Source organism: Diaporthe batatas (genome assembly GCF_019321695.1).
Source record: "Diaporthe batatas strain CRI 302-4 chromosome Unknown Contig00020, whole genome shotgun sequence".
In the NCBI taxonomy this organism is placed as follows: domain Eukaryota; kingdom Fungi; phylum Ascomycota; class Sordariomycetes; order Diaporthales; family Diaporthaceae; genus Diaporthe; species Diaporthe batatas.
In genome coordinates this window covers 211,874-232,105 of record NW_025408567.1, presented here as the reverse complement: position 1 = coordinate 232,105, position 20,232 = coordinate 211,874, and the positions used below count along the sequence as shown (strand labels likewise).

The 20,232-nt window shown below is 54.4% G+C and overlaps 7 protein-coding genes across 7 annotated transcripts; 4 read left to right on the top strand and 3 right to left on the bottom strand.

The window, feature by feature from the left end:
* Positions 1 to 962: 962 nt before the first annotated feature.
* On the top strand, positions 963 to 1,590 carry KVR01_012579 (uncharacterized protein; the record flags this gene model as incomplete). Its single annotated transcript, XM_044789407.1, has 2 exons — positions 963 to 1,256; positions 1,468 to 1,590. 2 exons carry the CDS (start codon positions 963 to 965, stop codon positions 1,588 to 1,590), a joined length of 417 nt encoding a protein of 138 aa, XP_044638390.1.
* A 167-nt stretch (positions 1,591 to 1,757) lies between these two features.
* On the bottom strand, positions 1,758 to 5,103 carry KVR01_012653 (uncharacterized protein). The gene is made up of 5 exons (XM_044787402.1): positions 4,786 to 5,103; positions 3,836 to 4,685; positions 3,651 to 3,781; positions 3,163 to 3,600; positions 1,758 to 3,097 (listed from the first exon to the last, which is right to left on the bottom strand). The coding sequence occupies exons 1-5, from the start codon at positions 4,855 to 4,857 to the stop codon at positions 1,934 to 1,936; spliced, it is 2,655 nt and encodes an 884-aa protein (XP_044638464.1). The 5' UTR covers positions 4,858 to 5,103; the 3' UTR covers positions 1,758 to 1,933.
* A 352-nt stretch (positions 5,104 to 5,455) lies between these two features.
* Positions 5,456 to 7,136, top strand: KVR01_012523 (uncharacterized protein). Its single transcript, XM_044794333.1, has 2 exons — positions 5,456 to 5,890; positions 5,979 to 7,136. The coding sequence occupies exons 1-2, from the start codon at positions 5,699 to 5,701 to the stop codon at positions 7,095 to 7,097; spliced, it is 1,311 nt and encodes a 436-aa protein (XP_044638334.1). The 5' UTR covers positions 5,456 to 5,698; the 3' UTR covers positions 7,098 to 7,136.
* A 714-nt stretch (positions 7,137 to 7,850) lies between these two features.
* On the top strand, positions 7,851 to 10,838 carry KVR01_012674 (uncharacterized protein; the record flags this gene model as incomplete). The annotated part of the gene is made up of 5 exons (XM_044789265.1): positions 7,851 to 7,874; positions 8,181 to 8,282; positions 8,352 to 9,126; positions 9,198 to 9,253; positions 9,312 to 10,838. 5 exons carry the CDS (start codon positions 7,851 to 7,853, stop codon positions 10,836 to 10,838), a joined length of 2,484 nt encoding a protein of 827 aa, XP_044638485.1.
* Positions 10,839 to 11,699: 861 nt separating this feature from the next.
* KVR01_012632 (uncharacterized protein) lies at positions 11,700 to 12,278 on the bottom strand (the record flags this gene model as incomplete). Its single annotated transcript, XM_044781597.1, has 2 exons — positions 11,700 to 12,129; positions 12,196 to 12,278. The coding sequence occupies 2 exons, from the start codon at positions 12,276 to 12,278 to the stop codon at positions 11,700 to 11,702; spliced, it is 513 nt and encodes a 170-aa protein (XP_044638443.1).
* Positions 12,279 to 12,774: 496 nt separating this feature from the next.
* Positions 12,775 to 13,875, bottom strand: KVR01_012535 (uncharacterized protein; the record flags this gene model as incomplete). The annotated part of the gene is made up of 1 exon (XM_044785480.1): positions 12,775 to 13,875. One exon carries the CDS (start codon positions 13,873 to 13,875, stop codon positions 12,775 to 12,777), a length of 1,101 nt encoding a protein of 366 aa, XP_044638346.1.
* Positions 13,876 to 14,357: 482 nt separating this feature from the next.
* On the top strand, positions 14,358 to 20,185 carry KVR01_012639 (uncharacterized protein; the record flags this gene model as incomplete). Its single annotated transcript, XM_044785112.1, has 5 exons — positions 14,358 to 14,630; positions 14,771 to 15,671; positions 15,753 to 18,424; positions 18,472 to 18,702; positions 18,791 to 20,185. The coding sequence occupies exons 2-5, from the start codon at positions 15,146 to 15,148 to the stop codon at positions 20,183 to 20,185; spliced, it is 4,824 nt and encodes a 1,607-aa protein (XP_044638450.1). The 5' UTR covers positions 14,358 to 14,630; positions 14,771 to 15,145.
* Positions 20,186 to 20,232: the final 47 nt, after the last annotated feature.

Below are 20,232 nucleotides of genomic sequence, written 5' to 3'. Positions count from 1 at the left end.
TAAGGCTTTTAGTTTAATTTCTATTAGTACCTCTTTTTTAAAAACTTTTTTTTTATCTTTAAAAGAATAATCTTTATAAGCTTTAAAGAAGCTATTTATATAACTATACTTATATTAATAGTTTTACTTTTAATATATATATAAATAATATAAAGTTAAGATTATATAAATTTATACTTCTTTTTTAAAAAGAGAACTAGATTTTAAGTATTTACTATCATATAAAGGTATATATAGCTTAGGATGTATATGGAATAGAAGTGAAACTAGGTGAGTTCATGGATTAAGACTTCCGAATTCAGAAGACCCTTCACCTCATGATACTGGCTGCCTCCATGGGAAAGCGCACACAATTCTAAGTGAAGCTTAACCTTGATAGTGATAACAATTTGCTGTCAGTCAAAATTTTGGTGACTACACATGTATCAAGTCGATTCATCAGATTTGAATTGAATCTCTTTCAAGAAGCCTGTATCTATACCTGCCGTTAGTGTTTATTGGATGCTCTCTCTAATTTCGTGGAATTCGTGGACAGATTCCTGTGGTAACAATTATAATTTTCCAGGGCTGTAATTTAATTTTTGAGCCCATTTTGTCTAACCGTATCTGGGCTTCTATAGGATAGCAAGTATACAAATCATGTGCAGGGTGTTAGTAATATGTGGCGGGCTCTATATGTGTCCTGTGGTCCGTGTTGGCTAGCGGACAAAGAGAAGGAAAGTCTGGCTTCGGTGCGGCACGGAGTCTCTTCGTGGCCTTTTCAGGCTCTAAATGAACAATAGAGTCTCCACAGTACGACTTAGATGTTCCAAGTAGGTGCTCTTTGTGTCAACTCTACTTATCTAGGTCCAGTTCCGGATGAGGAATCAGACGGAGGTTTGGAACGAACAGAAATCAGAAACCATATGCCTACAGGATACAGGTAACGCCTTACTCGACTCAACAATTAAAAGCTACATAAAATGCAGTTGAAGCACGTCCTACCCCTCCTCGCGGGTACCGCCCTGGGGAAGTACTGCTACGAAAGTGGCCAGAAGTGGATAGACGTCGGGACTGAGCCGGTGATAACTGAAGCAATCGGGCGCGTCTGCTCCCCGAAAAAGCTCGCGGGCGAGTACCCAAAGCATGAGACCATCAGGATATGCGAGAATGTGGCCGGGCACAGCTTTTACGTCTCGATTCGGCACATCGACAGCGAGGGGGGGTTGGACCCCTGGCTGCTTTCCCAGGGGACCTGCCGTGATCTCCTGAAGAAGGTGAGTCGGGTTTGTTTACGCGTGACTTATGTGTGGCAAGAAACGGTGGCGGTTGCAGTTGGTCAACCACGCAGCTTGTGGTGATGTCTCCAATTGCCTGCGCGGTGTCTTGAGAACCCCCCTACACATGGATATCTTCCTTCCCCATACCACCAGTACCCTTCATCCTTGTGGATGAAGCAATAACTAATCTTCCTGGCATCTTTTTCAGGTCTATCAAGAATGCCCTGAGAAAGGCGGCAGCATGATCTTGACTGCTGGGACTGGTGAAGACAACCCTTGGGTGAATGCTGATGTCCGCGTGGACCCTGAGAACAGCTGTTGCGATTGCTGAAAGCGTTTCATGCGGCGATAATTATACAATGGGAAGATCCATCTTATGGTCATAATAAGATAGTCTCGCTAATAAACATTGAATCAATCAAATGCCACTTTGAAAGATGTCTATGCACAGAATCGTCATTGAGTTTTAATATAAACATCTGTCCAATGATGGAGAGCGGGCATGGTAACATGAACCGCCAGGCTTTCCCAGTTTCAGATATCTTGTAAGACCTTCCACTTCCTTGCAACGGACTCGCCATCTTACTTGGGTTTATATAGCATTTATTCATATATATGCTATCTCAATCACCACTTCAACATTTCCCAAAACACACACCAGCCTGGCGTCAATGTCAATCTACATCACTAGGGCTATACGGCCCCTTCGCCTTCGGAAGCTCCTCCGCGGCAGTGGTGAAGGTCTCCAGCGGCGGCCGCTCCATGGCTGGCGCCTGGGTGGCGGGTGTGGCGCCGTCGATGTGAGTAGGCACGACGTCCTTCCCGGCGTGTTCGTCATGGTCGCCGTTGACACTCGAGTTGCGCTTCTCCAGCACGCTCAGGTCCTTGCTCGTCCTGTCCGCCAGCGTGTTGGGCGTCATGGGCCGAGAGGACGAGATCCTGGGCGACGCGGGGCCTCCGCCCGTCGTCATGTAGCTCGTCAGCGTCATCATGCTCGCCGTGTCTGCCTCCTTCTTGATGCTGAACGGCACTGCTATGCCGTCCACATAAGGGCGCTTCCCCGTCGAGCCAATCCCAACTTCTGGTGTGTATTCCGGTGTGAGCAGAACGGGAACCGGGTTGTTAGCCTCCTTCTCTCCCCTGTTGGCCAGCAGCTCCGCAACGCTCGTGTTCTCGTCGACGTCGTCCGCTCCTTCTGTTTGTCTTTCATCCCGCACTGTCACCCTCCTCGAACGGCTTCGCGGGCTCCCTGGCGCCGAGTTCGGCGCCGCGGTGCCCTGTCTTTCGATATCCGCAAACGACCGAGCTCCCTCGCCTTCCGCAGCAGTTGCGGCCGTGAACTCAATTCCGTCGGGACCGTCTTTCTCTGCCTCCCTCTCCCGGTCCATGGTCATCTTGTCATGCTTCGATCCCCAGCCAGACCACATAGCCAGACCCATACTCTTGGCGCGCTTGGCCACACCCGTGACCTCCTTGTCGCCCTTCTTCCTTCTGCCTGCGAGCGCACTGGGGGGTGGGAGCTCTCCTTCGCCGAAACCCTCATACCCAACGGCCAAGTCTTGCACAAACTTCTTGTGGACCTTCTTCTTGGTCGATGCATAACGGCGGTCCCATTCGCTCTTCTGCTTCATCCACTTCCTCACAGTCTCTTCTTTCACTACACCAACAAGCTCCCTGGGCATCGTGCAACCTGGGAGCTCAGATGCTGGGGCCAGTGGGAAAATAACGCCGTGCCGTGTCACTCGCTGCCGTATCATGTGGTTTTTGAATGGTGGCAGAACATCGCCGGCCTTGCCAACCTGACCTTTAGACTCCTGCATGGCGGCTTCCTCATCTCGCTGATAGATGATATGTCAGTTGTGAACGATGGCCACGGTAACCCAAGAAAAGTGGAATATAGTACCTTTGTGACCTCTTCCTTATCTGAGGCTGAGCTAGAGGTAGATATGACCGAAATATCGTCGTCATCCAGGATCTCAATATCACGCTTTTGTGCTCTCGCCAGTGCCCAAGCGCTGAACTGGGACACAGAACGGTACATGTACTTTGCTGGCCTGGTGAAACTGAGGGTCGGTGCGACGTGACATAGGTCATCCCAGACTTGAAGCTGCACATCCGTCGGCTTGTAATGTTTGATCTGCTCACGACCTTTATCATCCAATGCCGACTCGGGCGGTGGATATTTGGACGGATTGGCACACTTGTGAGCTAGATATATCTGCTCATCTCGGAGAATCTCTCCGCCCCCGACCATAACAAGAAGCGGAGGCAGGCCTCCAAGACTTGCCTGCATAATGGGGCTAACGAGGGGATGCGACAGGAGCTCGTTAGTTGTGTACATCTGCAGCATGTTAGACGCCATCATCACCGTGCTCTTCAAGGCAGGCTCACCTGGATTTGTTCCTTAATCTCCACCGTCTTACCATCCATAACAAGAGACAGATGTGTACCGGATGCCTCGGCAATATCGGCACTGGATGGCGTAGTCTCTTCCGATCCCGGGTCCTTTCCTTTTGTCGAAGCTTGTTTCGAAGTCAGTCAGCCATCACCCATCGGCTCGAGATTCGCACACATACATTGCTTCTTCTGTTTTTCCAGCAAAGCCAGCCTCTTCAGTTCTTTCAATTCGTCATCATCAGGAGGTGGCCACGCAGCTGATGGCTTGTGGTGAAAACCAGACTGCGGTATATAGTCGAAGGGAGCGTCGCCGGCCACGGACGGGAAGGAATGTGTGAGATCGACCCAAGGACTCATCAGCACGGCACCAGCAGGGAGCGGCAGCCCCTGGTCCCTCAAGGTGACCAGCATGGACAGCACCATGCCGCCGCCCGCAGAATCGCCCGCCAGCACAATTGTGTCGGGCTCCTGCACTGTGAGAAGATACAGGTAAGCGGCCAGGCAGTCCTGCAAGCCGCAGGGGAAAGGGAACTGAGGAGACAGCCTGTAGTCGGGGGCGAAGATCCTCGCCTTGAGCTTCCTGGCGTGGCGTTGCATCTGGTAGCGGTGCATGTCGACACTTCCGAAGAAGTAGGCGCCGCCGTGAACATACAGCATGACACGCCTGCCGGCGTCCTTGTTCTTCTTGCGCTGGTTGTAATCGGACCGCATCTCTATCCATTCAGCCTGCAGCGTGCCGGGGTCGGGTTTCCGCCATTGCCACCACTTGCTCCCCCCGATCTTCCGGACGCCTTCCGGCCCCAGCTGGGCCTCGAGGAGCCGGGCGGCGTGCTCGAGCTGTTCGGGAGGGACGGTGACCTGGTCGACCTTGATCCACTGGGGGTGCGGGACCCATTGGGCCGTGAAGGCCTGAAGCTCCTCGACCGTGTGGTGGGAGACGTATTGTAGGAACGAGCGGATGAGGTGCAGGCCCTCGTCGTAGGAGAGGTGGGCCGTCGGCCGTTGGTGTAGAGGCTTGCGGTTGAGGAACTGTCCAGGTCAGCCACGTTAGTCGGCAAGATCGTTTCATGCTTGTCCCCTCGCCCGGATGTCCCCTCGTCCATTGCCCGTTTCCTCCCACCTAACATACATGTGATACGAATGTCGAGAGCACGGTGGGCGTTACGGCCAGCCCAACGGTGGCCGTGTTCATCTTGTTCATGGCGACTGAGCTTCCTGGAATGGTCACAGCATATATATTGAGCGAGGCGTCTTGATGCTGGTCAATCACACCGCAAAAGGCCGAGGAGCAGCATCAGCATCAGCAGAGAGCCGTGACGGTGATACAAGCCGTGGTGATATTGCACTTCGTATTATTTAAAGGAGGTCTAATGTTCGAGTACAGGTCCCCATTGTGGGTGTGGATCGGCCAGAAGTGAGCTGCCCGGCCGTCCGCTCGTGGCAGCAGAGGGTTTCATTGCGTCCAATCTCGTTCGCGTGCCTCGGACTATATTAGGCTTTGTGGTTCCAATTCTCGGGGCGGATTGGGCAGCTCAGGGGGTGATGTCATGGGCTTTGTCTGAGACGGCAGCTGCCGCTCCAAGCTGCGACCCCTGGAATCATCTCCCGGTGCTCCCGGGGTACGTTCCTGGAAAGGGTTTTGAAAACCCTCGGCCGAACAACAGAAGGGGGGGGAACCTGTCAGGTGGAGGGGGGGGGCACATGCCCATAGCCGGGGCTCTCCTCTCCCTCCCCGTGGGGTTTGATCGCGCCGAGGTAAACGGCTCGTAGCGACCGCTTGCCGGCATGGTACCAAAGTACCGAGGACATGAACAATGCATCCCATTGTCAACTTAGCCTGTGCGGATACCTTTGCTTTATCTTAAGCACACCCTTCAACTTGTTGTGAGCTTAATTATATATGCAGAGATCTGCGATTTAGACACGTCATAAAAGACAAGATAGAAGCCCACGGGTCGTTCAGAGATCAAGACGACACTGAGTGAGGCTGCGCCGATCTCTTACACTTACAGCCATAACCAAATCAGCAGAGAGACGTCGCAATGTCAACCGTGTTCGACATCAAGGAGCATGTCGTGGACGGCCAACATATCCGGGAATATCCTCGAGCAACTGCACACTCACAAGAGGAAGTGCTCCAGCTGGCGGTAAAACAGTACATCCCGAAGGACAACCGAAATCCGAAGCCAGGAGACATAACCTTGATCGCATCTCACGCCAATGGCTTCGTAAAGGTGAGGATATATATAACTCACTCACGTACCCACATCTCATGTATCAGACCTGTCACCAGATAGACTGACACCGTATCTACCAACACAGGAGCTGTATGAGCCCCTGTGGGAGGACCTGCTCAATGCCGTCCGCCAGCAGGGCTTAAATATCCGTGCCATCTGGATGGCAGACATTGCCTGGCAGGGCACGAGTGGGGTTCTCAACGAGGGCCGGCTGGGCAACGATCCGTCGTGGATGGACCACGCACGCGATCTGCTGCACCTGACCAACGTCTTCCGGGCCCAGATGCCCCGGCCTCTGGTGGGCGTGGGCCACTCGTTCGGCGGCAACATCATCACCAACGTCAGCCTCATGCACCCGCGACTCTTCAGTGCCCTCGTCATGATCGACCCGGTGCTGACCCGCGAGCACGGGCTGGGGCCGCTCTATGGCTTCGGCACCCTGCGCGCCTCGTCGGGCCGCAGGGACGTGTGGCCCAGCCGTGCCGAAGCCGAGCGCGGGATCCGCAAGAACAAGTTCTACTCGACGTGGGACCCGCGGGCGGTGGACCGCATGATCCAGTATGGGCTCCGCGACTGCCCCACGGCGCTGCACCGGGACGCCAGGGGCGGCGAGGTGACGCTGACGACGACCAAGCACATGGAGTGCCTGACGTACTACCGCCCCACGCACCAGGGCCCGCGAGACCCGGCGACGGGGGCCAAGACAATGGACAAGAGCCTCATCCCCGACGCGACCGAGGACATCGACAACTACCCCAACTTCCCCTTCTACCAGCCACCAACGCCCATCACGGCCAAGAGGCTGCCCGAGGTGCGGCCCGGGGTGCTGTGGGTGGCGGGCGAGGACAGCACGGTGTGCACGCCCGCGACGCGGCGGGAGAAGATGGAGACGACGGGCTACGGGGTGGGCGGCAGCGGCGGGGCGAGGGCCGGCAGGGTCAAGGAGCTCGTGGTCAGCGGGACGGGCCACCTGGTGGCCATGGAGAAGCCGCAGGCCGTGGCCAAGGGCGCGGCCGAGTTCCTCCGTGGGGAGTGGGAGCGGTGGAAGAAGGAGGACGACGAGTACAGGCGGTGGGCCGAAGGCACAGACGAGCGGACCAAGGCCATGATGGACGACGACTTTGTGGCGCTGGTCAAGAGCGTGGGGCCCGAGGCCAACAGGAGGAAAGACGGCACCATGGGGGGACTGAAGCCAAAGTTGTGATTGTACATGGGTGTTGTGAGCCTGTGGTCCAGATTATGGTGGATGATTTGCAGACAATAGAGTTATAAATGTGCAGTATGCATTAAATATTTGTTAAAGACGTGGCCGAACTCAACCAACCCACTTCTCCCGGCCTGTGTCATTCCATTCATAGACTTGGGATTTTGATATTCAATGTATTTCACATGTCATTCTCGTTCAACTCGGACATCTGGTATGTTTGCACAACTGCAGCCAGAAGCTTTGGGAGGATGCCTCACAACTGTGACCCCTGATTGGGAAGGTCTCACCCTCCATGTGACTGGTCCCTCACAGCCACTTATCATCTGCTTGGTAGCACCAACCAAGCTGCGCCGCTGCTGCACGGCTTACCATCCCGGCTGCTTCTGATGCACCTACCTATCAACGAAGAACCATCATATGCACCGCGCTGGGCCATCCAACGTCCCGTCCCCGTGCCATGCGGCTCTAGTGTGGGGCAGTGTGAGCTGCTGCCTTGTGGAGGGGGTGTCTTAGCTGGGCAGTTAGCCCCCAGGCCCAACTCACCTCACCCATTGACCTCAATCAATGCCTTTGTTTCTGAGCCTGGAGGCCTTCATTGAAACAAACTTGACCGTGTTCCATTACCAGTCTCCTTAACTTCCAGACCAATCTCCATCTCATTGTCCTGCACTTATTAGCTAGATCTCCAAGTTGCTGACACGCCTCGGGGGAGACTGCTCTGGGAACTACTCTCTTAGCAGGGCGCCAGGCATGGACTGGGAGACGTGGAAGCAGGTATGACTTTTCCTAAGGCTGCCGTTGTAGCCTGATACTGTTTCCTCAAACCCCCATTCTGAGTGACGTCCATTGTTACTTTGAACACGCAAGCCCAGCTCTGGTGGTTGCGTAGCGACAGCCCAAAGCCCGCACACAAACATTGAATGGATGCCTACTGCCACCAACACAGCTCTCCAAGCATCTTTGTTCCTCTCCAGTTTGCTGCCTACAACGCACTGTACAGTCTCTACAGCTGGGGACCATACCTCACTCAGCTCCTTATTTTCGGGCATTGTGCCTACTGCAGATAACTAACTCATGTAGACACCACTACCCGATTCTCTTCAGCAACAGCAACATCGACATCAACATCAACAGCAGCAGCAGCGGCAGGACGACCCACACACACCAGACTTGATCGAGATGGTATGTCTACCTTTTATCCTCCCCTCCCTTACTCTTTTGGTGCGCAGGTTGCTGACCACAGGGTGACAGGACGACCACCAGTCTTCATATCTTTCTCACCCGGTGAATCCCCTTCATCTGGATGAGGCCATTCAGAATTCACAGCTTACTTTCGTGAAGGAGGAGTTTGAGCGCAACCTGGTTGCGAAACAGGCCCACAACAGTGACCTGTACAAGACGCAGCAGGCGTGGCAGGGAATGGAAAAAGGAGATGTTCTCATATTTGTCTCCTACCCTACCCCCAGCTGCAACAACAAACAAGGCTGTCAGAAATCCACATTCCAGACATCCAGAGTCATCTTGACCCGTGACCAGGTCCTCAACACCAAGTCTGAGAAGCTCAATGAGCGTCTGAACAGCGAGTCCCACCAGCGCAGGGCCAAGAGGCGTGCTGCACCTCTACCTCCCGGCGTCACCCATGTTTTGGATCTGTCGCCTCCGGACGGGGAGGATGACTACACCCTTGCCTTGCAGCGTCTCTCCGTGAGTCAAGGCATCAGGCTGTGGTACCGGGCCTCGGCTTTTGGCGCCTCGATTGAGGCCGTTGCAGGACATGATGATGTGTGTAGTTGCAAGGAGGGATATGACACCGCATATCCGATCCCAACGCCACCCATCTCGATACAAGGTCAGAAGTCCCTTGAGGGCATGAGCTTCGCCGCCTTCCTGCTCGATACTGAGACCTGGCCCATCGACGATCACCACGAGATCAGCGATTTCTGCCACGTTCGTCATGGCGCCAACGTCTTGAGACTCTTCCGGTCGCTCGCAAATGGTGATCTCCACATCGACTCTGCGCCTCGAAGTGAGTCTGGGCATCCCCGGGACCACTTTGTTTTCGTATTTCAAGTTCATGCTAATAATTTTACGGCACAGTGTGGACGCTCGTTGGGCTTTTCGACATGTTCGAAATGACAAACTACGACCTAATCGTGAGTGCAGAACAGCCCCATGCTCATGACCTTCGATTTTAATCTGACAAGCATGCAGCGCGATGAGGTTGTCACATGGTTCAATGCAGGGAACAACTACATATTCGTCGAGATCCTACCAGAAGAGGCATTGCGCATCGCCAGCATCATCAGGGCGCCTGTCATTGCCTTTGCCGCTTTCCGGATTCTCGTCAACGAACACGCGCTTGTTATTGCCGGCGGCCATGTCCATGAACAGGCTCGCAAGAACACCACCATATTCGGTCGGCGCAAATCAGGCTGTCTCTCGGGCACAGAGCAGGCTGACGCGGTCATGCGAATGGTGGAGCACGCCGGCGTTGCCATGGCCGAGAGATACAAGAAAGCCATCGACAATATCTCCGGGCCGGACGCGTTGGCTATCCTGGAAGTTCCAGAGTGGGAGCAGCTCACCCTCCTGGACAACGTGATTCCCAAGGACTTGTCGCTGTCAGTTCGCAGGACATACGACGAACTTTTGAAAGAGATCCGAGATGTCGTCTCGAGATTTGTCACAAAATGCCTCGATACTCCTCGAAATAACCGACTTCTCAGTCAAGCAGCAAAGAGTAGGTGGGCCACGAGTGAGACGGGGCTCTCTTACCTGGTTTCTAAGCACGATCTGGTTGGAGAGTTCTCTCCCTCTACTGTCTACTCCGGCCTAAACAGGTATCAACGTGCCCTGTGCCCCTTTGTGTGGCTCGAACTGCGCGATCTGTTCATCAGCGACCACGCCAGCCAACAGGACGTCTACGGCGCCGCGGCGGCATTCTCCGACGCATTCGACCACGCCGAGAGGAACAAGATGCTCCTACCCGGCCCTCGCCCAAAGGGTCTTGCCATTCACCTGCGGGACACCTACAGATCCCTGTTCCAGAACGCCAAGAGCAAACTGTCAGACTACGCCGCAGCCTTCTCTCGGCGCTCAGACGAATTCGGGTACAGCATCACGCAGCACATGGTTTTGAGCCTCAGTGAGAAGGAGATGGATTATCTAAGATTCGGAGACGAGACGGTGTACGAGACCGACATCCCAGAGGCAGAGCTGGGGCCGACGGGCCCGGGCCCGGCCTTCCACACGGGTATCACCGTGCCCAGCGCGTCGGACTCGGTCGTAAACGGTATGGACGGGATGGCCATCGTGTCCGACGACGGCAGGAGCACCATCGTGGGCTCGGTCACGGCCCAGGACAGCTTCTCGACCGTCTACGGCCGCAACCGCGTCCTGACGCCCTCCGCGTCGATGCCCTCGGAGCGCTTCACCGACGACGCCATGAGCGCTGATGTTGCTGAGGCCGAGTTCGCGGTCCCTGCGGAGCACCAGTCGCGGGGGCAGGCGCTGGCGGCTTACGTCGAGGCCGAGCAGGAGGATCTCGATGACGGCTTGAGGAGTGAGGAGGACTTTTATTACGACGACGACGACAGCGAGGCGTTCAATGAGTCCGAGTTGTCGATCGATGAGGGGGACGATGACCTTGAGGACTTTGACGAGCAGGAGGATGATCTCGAGATCATCACCCATGATGAGGCTGCCACGGCGGCTACTCAACCACGGCGGGCGGTTTGAGCTGGCGGCTTGGATCCCTGCTCCCTGCCTCCTTGTTTACAAGGCGGGGCGACAGAATCATGAGCACACAGGATGTATGGGCGCCGACAGAATGGATGGGTACAGAATGGACTGGGTGGGTATTGTCGAGAGTTTGTTTGCGCCACTCCCAACGAGGCACCGACAGGGGCTTCCCAACCTCGGCAAATCTGGGTGGAATACCGGCAATGTGTGATTCCAAACACGAATTATGACGACTTGGTTTAGGGAAGATTGGCATACACTCTGATGGCTTGCTGATGTTGTCAAATTTTGTAGATGAACGTTACTAAAAGGCCGGCTGGCGGCCATGAAGCGAAGGGGAGCTGTTGCTGTGGTAGATGCGGCGCTGGATGGTAGTTTCTGGTATCTGACCTTGACACTCTGAGACTCCGAGGGCAGCAATGTAGTTTATGTTTTTTGATGATAAAAATTGGTGACTGCGGACGCTTCTGCTTCCTGGACTGGCCTTCCTCGTGGCCACCATGATCGTGCATTGTTCCATCTACCGCAGGCGCAGATGGACAGCTTGTCAACCAAAGCGTTGGAAATCGGCCAGCCCGACCACATGTGAGTTGTTGGAAACCAGACACATGCACTTGAGACTCGAGAATGCAGCTGAATTTACTGCAGCTCGCTCTAGACTAGAATACGGCAGGGTTGTCTGCCCTCCTGACTGATGCTCTCAAAAAACCACCCTTCCAGATTCTCACCATTGTGACACCGCGCGAGGCTGGTCCACTACTCATTCCCCAGTCTTGCTCTTCATCCCCCATGGCCAAGTGCCTGACCAGCTCGGTGGAAACCCAAGGGGCCACATCCCCATCGATTTCCATTCCGCAACTACATCGAGTTCCGCCGTCTGGTACCCTGGCCAGGCGCCGCCTTCTCAAGGCTGTGCTGGGCATTCACCAGCCCAAAAATGAAGGCCTGGGCACGCCACTCGTCCGCATCGCGAGTGTCCCCGGCGGCGGCGCCCTCCGGGTCGCGCTGAAGCGCGCCGCTCATGGTGAGCTCCGGGGGAGGGTCCCTGCTGTCGCACCTGGCCGTGTCGTGCTGGGCAGAACCACAGGTCGAACAGCTGCCGGTGACGAGATCGGCAACGCCGTCGTGGGTGGCGGCGGGCTGCGAGTTGTTGGTGGTCTCAGCGAGGGTGCCATTGCCATCGCGCAGGCTGAGGGCGTTGGTGGTGTTGGCCGGCCTTGTTCTGAGGCTGAGACCAGGACCCATGAATGGGTTGGTGTTGTTCTCTTTGGTGCTGGCCATGATGATCCTGGAGGTTGTCAGTCTTGGTTCTCATAAGTGAATGTGATTGGGGGTCTCATTGTGCTTGACCTACCTTGGTCTGTAAAATTGGTCAAACACAAGCTGGTAATCGAGGGTCCCTGGGGACGCCAGGTCGGCTCTTGACTTGAGACACATTAGCGATGGTGAATGGCTTTGTTCGATGACTCCTGTTGCACTTACCTCTCAATCAAGATCGCTACAGCTTCACTCAAATGCTCTGTGTCGTGCTGTGATAATATTGAGTGCTTCACTGGAAGACTGGCCGCGAGCTGATAGGGGACACGAGTTGGTTCGCATCAAACAAATGGTTGCTGGGAGATGCAAATGGCGTCATTGGATCTGGTTTTATATCGCAGGTGAATTGAGTCCAGGCAGACAGACGTCCCAGTCGATAACAATCGATATCGATAGAGGGCTTTCGTCCCATAACAACTGGACCAGGCCAACTGAATCCATAGCTAGTGTACCCTTACTCGTCCGAACTCAAGAAAAGGGGCTCCTCATAGGTTGAGACCCCTATAATACTCACTTCGAATGGGGCTCCAGGTTGCAAATGTCCGTTGTTGAATGGCTGTGGGCTGCATCCAGTGTGGTTCCCGTCCAATATGTTGTTTGGAAAAAGAGAGAATACCTATCCCCTATTCAAAGTGTTGCCGCTGCCTTTCGGGTTTGCCTCCACATATTCGTCCCATGCCCGGGCCTTCATAGTTTCCGCATCCCCTTTCTCATAATTGTCCTCGTCTGGCTCCGGTTGCCTCCCACTGGCCTCACCACCTCCCTCGATTATGCCCCCTCGCCGCCTCTCCTCTTCCAGGTACTCGTCGATACTCATGGTTGGCAAGTTATGGCCTGGCCTAAACACTTGCTTGGCCAGATCCTGCCTCGTCCCCACGATGGTGAATGGCTGCGTCGGCTTGCCGTCCTTGCTCAACAGTGGACCGTTGAAGCTCGACAACCGCTTGAACGGTCTGTCAAGCCTGTCGGAATAGCCCTCGTGCCTGAGATCCTCCCGCCGCCGCCGCTCGTCATCCTCGACGGTAGTGGTCTGGGGTAGTAAAGGTCTGGGTGCTTGGGCCAAGATCTCCGCCTCGCGGTTTAGCGACTCCAAGGCCTGGAATGCCAAGTGGATGCAGAGAGCGAGGTGCGCGAGGTGCACCTGCCGCACGATCTCCTCGTCTCCCCCCAGGCCGTCTTCGTCGTCCGGGTCGCCGTAAGATGGGTTCCTCCTGAGATATGCGAGCTTCTGCTTCAGGGCCTGCTCAGCCTTGAAGTTGGCGATCTTGGAATTGCGGCGGGCTGCCGGGTCGGTGGAGGGTGTTGTGGAGAAGGAGGATGGATCTTCGCTATAGGTCTCCAGCATCTTGGAGTACTGCGGCTCCAGGAGGTTGTAGCTGTCTATTATGTAGAGAAAACGCTCATAGCAGTTGCGGGACTTGTCGAGGATGGTCTTGCGGCCCTCGGGCGAGGTGGTGGGGACCTTTTGTATGAGCTCTGCGAGGTGGTAGTGCACCAGCATGTACGGGAGGTCGGTCGTTGACAGGTCCTCCAGCGTCTCGTTGGGGCTGAACATGCGCAGCTTGCTGATGAGCTCCAAGCACTCTGTGTATTCGTCTATTGCGTTGGAGAGGACGTCGCGGTAGTTTGGGTCGGTCACCTCAAAGGCGCCCTCGAGAGCGAGCCGCCGCTCTTCGGCCTGGGCAAAGACAGACTTGAGAGATTTCGGGTCTTCCATCTTGGCGGCGCTGCTGCAGCAGGCTGGGTGGATGGGCAGAGGTTGGATAAGCTCCGGGTCAGACTTGCAGATGGGGATGTCGGACAGGTGCAAGGAGACTTCGAGACATGAACCTCGAGGTAGGTCGTGCCGGGGACGGGTGTGGAGTACTTATATGCAGACTGCGTGTGTGGCTGCGTTAAGCTGTCTGGACTGGACGACGACTGGACCTCGGGGCCCAAACCGAAGGCAGCTCTAGAAGAAGCTTCCCTGGCAAGCCCAGAAATTCTTATCTTATCGTGTCTACTCTATGTACCTGTGGGGGGAGGCAAGGAGGGAGCCTGGGCCCAAGGCCAAGGGGCGGGGACCAACAGGGCCCCAGAGAGCCCAGGCCCTGCGGGGTAGCTGCAAGATAGGGTCGCAATAGCAAGGTGGGTTTCCCGAGGGCTGAGGTGGGGCTCTGGACCCTGAAAGCCGAGACAACCATGCACGTCAGAAAGCTTGCGCGACGGTTCCAAGCACGCTACACTACACGGTAGTGTATCAATTATAATTACAACGGCTTTGTAGGTCAGAGCCTGTCTCAAATCCGCATCTGGGCACGGCCACGGGGTGCCATGGCGCCAGCCCACCGCGCCACCCATCGTGCCTTCCAGACCGGGAAAACCAACGTTGCCTTCCCTCTCAGGTCTGAGGAAGCCAATCAATGGCCACAAGAGTAACTGCAGGAAAGAGCGGTCCATGAGAGTCTCGAACCGGCTCCCTGCATTGCGACCGTACGTCTCGTCTCAAGTTAAGAATTGCCTTGGGGAGGGGGGGGGGGAGATGTAGAAACTGTGAACGGGCCATCGATTCCATGTTGTTTGCCCCTGCCGTCCACCTGAAAGCTGACTTGTGGTGATTGTCCGCCCTCCAGCCAGCCAGCCAGCCATCTCTGTCTGGCCCACCCAAGCTAAGCAAGTTGGGATGATGGATGATGGAAACGCCATTCTGATACAACACACAATCAAACAATTCCAAGTCTCGTTATTGACAATCTTGTCCACTCTCTTCAATACGCTTCCCATCCCCCTTCCCCTTCCTACCACTACCTCTGCCATATGGGTTCTGCCAATTTGCTCAACACCCAACAGTCCAGGCTGACCTCAGAACGGGCGACCTTCTCTGATCATCTACTGAACTGGTCCTGCCACAACCTCACTTGCAGATTTCCACTGCTTCACTGCCCCTCCGTTGGACAAAGACAGACTTGGTCATAAATTTGCGGTCCGCCATTGGCGAAACAGCCAAGATGGCCTCAGAAACAACGCCTTGTCTTGATACCCTGCCCCTTACCAACTTCTCTTCTTCGCAGAATGGTGGCTCTGTAGCCATCCGAGGTGGTTTTGACGGCGCGGTGCCACGTTCGCCTGCCGAGCAATCTCCTCTCATCCCCGATTTCGAAATGCCTGGCATCGAAGAGAATGCTGTCGCCGCTGGCATGGACGCTGGCATGGACGCTGATAGTGACGATCAACGAGCCGAACGGAGCGATGACGAGGATGTGAGCCACCTGGTCCAGAATGAGCCTCGCAAGCCCCGCAAGATCACCGAGAAGAAGAAGATCGAAAGAGCAAGTTTTGGCCTTTGGTTGGAAGCCAACGGGAACAGGCTGTCCAAGAAGCCTGAGAATCGTGTCAAGGACACAGATCAGTCCATTGGATACCTGGTCAAGAGTTGGGAACGTCAGAAGAAGATCATCAACAACCCTCGTGACTACCAGATGGAGCTGTTCCAACGGGCCAAGGAGAAAAACACAATCGCTGTTCTTGACACCGGTAAGTCCCAACCGCTTTCACGACCCACACTTTGTCAGGATGTGTGAAATGACTAACCATGGCTAAACCACCTTGGCACAGGATCTGGAAAGACACTGATAGCGGTACTCCTCCTCCAGCACATCATCGAAAAGGAGCTTGAGGATCGGAAGGCAGGCCTGCCACGGCGCATCTCCTTTTTCCTTGTTGACAAGGTGGCTCTCGCCTACCAGCAGCATGCGGTTCTGGATTGTAATCTTGGCCATTCTGTGGTTGCCTTCTCCGGAGATTCAGTTCGATCCTTGTGGAACAAACCCTTCTGGGAGCAACAATTTGCAAAACACGAGGTCATAGTGTGCACAGCCGAGATACTGAACAAGTGCCTGCAGTCTGCATACATCCGAATCGACCAGATCAACCTACTCATTTTCGACGAAGCCCACCATACAAAGAAGAATCACCCATACGCTCGTATAATCAAAGATTATTATGCGACACAAGAGGGCAGTGGCACTCGGCTGCCCCGTATCTTTGGCATGACCGCGTCACCTGTCGATGCGCAGGTCGACGTCCGACTAGCGGCAAGAGAACTCGAAGGACTCTTGCACAGCGTCATCGCGACCACCGCCGACCCGAGCGCCCTACAGTCAACCGTGGCTAAGCCCAAGCGAGAGCTCCAGGCCAAATATGCTCATCTCATCCAGCCGCCCGAAACAGCACTCACTGCAAAATTGAGGGTGGCCGTGGGCAGCAACAAATACCTCGAGAAGGCATTCGCTTTTTCCAAGTACGCCGCGAGAGAGCTGGGAACCTGGTTCGTGGATAGACAGTGGCAGGTCCTTTTCCAGGACAGCGAGATCCACAAGCTTGAGGCCAAGACGGAGAAAGGGTTCTCCAACAACATGGCTTCGATCGACACCCTGAACAAGCAGAGAAAGGGTATCCAATCTGCTCGACAGCTGGTCCAGAGCCACCAATTCATGGAACCGGGTGAGTTTCTGCTCTCAGCAAAAGTCCGCTGTCTCCTAGAACTTTTGAAGGAGCACTTCAACAAAGACAAGGACACGGTTCGATGCATTGTCTTCGTCGAACAGCGGTGGACCGCTAGCCTACTGGCAGACTTGCTCCAGCAAGAAGGCGTGATCAAGAAGAAAATCCCCGATATCAAGGCTGGCGTTCTCATGGGTGCTAACCAAGATGACACCCTTTCATCAACGTCCTTCCGCCATCAACTTATGACGATTATCAAGTTCAAGGATGGCGAGCTCAACTGCATCTTTGCAACATCAGTAGCTGAGGAGGGCCTGGATATCCCCGAATGTAACTTGATCATTCGCTTCGATCTCTACAAGACCATGATACAGTACATACAGTCGCGAGGTCGGGCTAGACAGCCCCAATCTACTTACTACCACATGACCGAAGATGGCAACGGTGATCATCGTCGCAGGATCCTGCAGAACACTGCAAACGAGAATACTTTGCGGCAGTTCTGCAGCGTGCTCCCGGAGGACAGGCAGCTCAAAGGAAGCGACTTCGACATGGACTATTATCTCCGAAAAGAACGAGATCAACAGGTGTACACAGTCCGAGCTAGTGGAGCAAAGATCACCTACAAGAACAGCTTATCCATTCTTGGGGACTATCTCAATTCGCTTCGGTACCAAGACGACTTCACCGAGGACATGGGCATTGTCGCTGACTACCATATCATGCCAACCGAAGGAGGTTTCATCTGTGAATTGATCATGCCTGTCGCCTCGCCAGTATCCGGTGCAACGGGAAGACCGCATTCGACGAAACAGGTCGCCAAGTGCTCCGCAGCTTTCGAGGTTTGCAAGAAGCTATTCCAAAGCAAATTCATCGACGAGAACTTGCGTTCGACGTTTGTAGAGAGACGCAACAAGATGGCGAATGCACGACTGGCGGTTTCGTCCAAGAAGAAGGCCAGATACGACATGCATCTAAAGCCAAAGATGTGGAACGAGCTCGGTCCGGTTCTGGAATTGTACGCGACAGCGTTGATTCTTTCGAATCCAAAGGCCATAGAGCGACCATCCCGGCCTCTTCTGTTCTTGACAAGGACAAAGCTTCCCCAGATTAAGTCATTCCCCCTTCATTTTGGGCCACCTGGGTCGAAAGGGATGTCTTCCACAACTACTTGCCTAGTTTTGAATACTCCAATCACGCCTTCTGAGGAAGATCTTCAGCTTCTCACCAACTTCACCCTCAAGATCTTCGTGGATCTCTTCAACAAGCAGTATGCGGCAAGCACAAATGAAATGCCGTACTTTTTCGCGCCGACAAATAAAGACCACATGTTCACATTCTCGGAACTTGCTGATCTACGCCAGGCCATCGACTGGTCCGTTTTACACCAAGTATCAGCCACTGACGCTTTACCTTACACGGGTCATGAACCAGATGATTTCTATGCGGACAAGTTCATTGTCGATCCCCATGATGGTTCACGCAGATTTTGGCTGCGCGGTCTTCGAAAAGACCTGACACCCCGGAGTATGGTTCCCAACGATGTGGATCATGCTCCAGGTTACGCACAATGGAAGCGTGGCCAAGTTGCTCACGATATCCTCAATTGGACCGTCACTTCCTGGAAGGCCACTCGTGAGGCGCGAGAAATGATGTGGAACGAGGACCAGCCCGTCGTTGTGGGAAAATTTGCCTCTCTGCGCCGAGATTTCCTATCGGAGATGGAGAACGACCCCAAAAACCCGTTCTGCTATTTCGTCCTGGAACCGCTGAGGATTTCTCCGGTAAGCCTCCAGTTCCCTTGTCATGTACGACTTCTGACAGCCAGCAGATTCCTGTGGATGTAGTGGCCATGGCATATCTCATCCCGTCCATTGTTCATCGGCTTGAGCAGAATCTCATTGCGCTAGACGCATGCAAGATGCTCGAGCTGGACATCCATCCAGACCTCGCTCTTGAGGCACTCACCAAAGACAGTGATAACCAATCCGAAGATAATGGCAGGGAATCGATGGAGACGTTTGAGCCCATCAACTTCCAGCCTGGGATGGGCAACAACTATGTAAGCAAATTCCTTTTCCCACCATTGTCTCATGGCTTTTTACAACATACCATCTGCAGTTGCGCGCCGAATGTCTAACCCTTGTCAGGAACGTCTCGAATTCTTAGGCGACTCGTTCTTGAAAATGGCGACCAGCATATCTGTCTTCACTCTTATACCCAACAAAGATGAGTTCGACTACCATGTTGAGCGGATGCTCATGATCTGCAACCAAAACCTGTTCGGTACTGCACGCAAGGACTCTTTGAAGCTGGAAGAGTACGTCCGGTCCAAGGCCTTTTCTCGCGCCACATGGTATCCCAACTTGAGTCTGGCATTCGGAAAGAAGCACCAGAAGAAATTGCACAACATGGGATCTCATCAGCTTGCCGACAAATCTATTGCCGACGTTTGCGAAGCCCTCATTGGTGCCGCATACATGACCACTCGAAAGGACAACGACTACACCATGGCAATTCAAGCAGTGACTCGACTCGCCAACCATAAACATCATCCAATGATGAAATGGGAGGACTACTACGCTGCATACCAGAAACCAGCATGGCAAATCACGGCCGCCAGTGCCGCCGAGCTGGATATGGTAAGCAAGATCGAGGACGTCACAAAGTACAAGTTCCGTTACCCTCGCCTGCTCCGATCTGCGTTTGTCCACCCTTCGCGTCCTTACAGCTCGGTCAGACTACCGAGCTATCAGCGTTTGGAATTCCTCGGAGACGCCCTGCTCGACATGGTTTGCGTTGATTTCCTCTTCCACGTCGCCCCCGACAAAGGCCCACAGTGGTTGACAGAACACAAGATGGCCATGGTTTCCAATCAGTTTCTCGGTTGCCTTGCGGTCGAGCTCGGCTTTCACAAGTATTTACTGCACAACGGCGTACTTAGCCCCATGATTCTGGAGTATGTCACGGCGATCAACGATGCCCGCCGCATGGCTGAGGAAGCAGCCGAGGCGGCCGGTAAGCCTCGCTCGCGCTTTGCTCGCGACTACTGGATCGAGACTCGGCAGCCCCCGAAATGCATTGCGGATGTACTCGAGGCATATATCGGCGCAATATTCGTCGACTCCGAGTACGACTACACGACAGTTCAGCGATTTTTCAGAGACCATTTTCAACCGTACTTCGCAGACATGAGGATTTACGACACCTTTGCCAGCAAGCACCCTGTGACTTTCTGCACGCAGTTTATCTATGAAACCTTTGGCTGCCATGCTTACGGATTGCTCTCGGAGGAGATGCAGGTTACTGATAACGAGGGCATCTGGACTGGGGCAATCAAAGTTGCGGCCGGCATCCTTATTCATGGCAAAGTTGTGGAAGGCGCAGTCCGAGAGAGCGGGGGCTACGCAAAGAAGGCCGCAGCAAGGGTGGCCATGGACAAGCTCAAGAACATGACGAAGGAGCAATTCTTGAAAGAATACGAGTGCGACTGCAAGCCTGGTGAAGTGGTCCCAGACATTGCTGAGATTGCTACGCCTGTATGAGGCAATGGGCCCAGAGAGACCGGCAACGACCACCCACTTTGAGACTC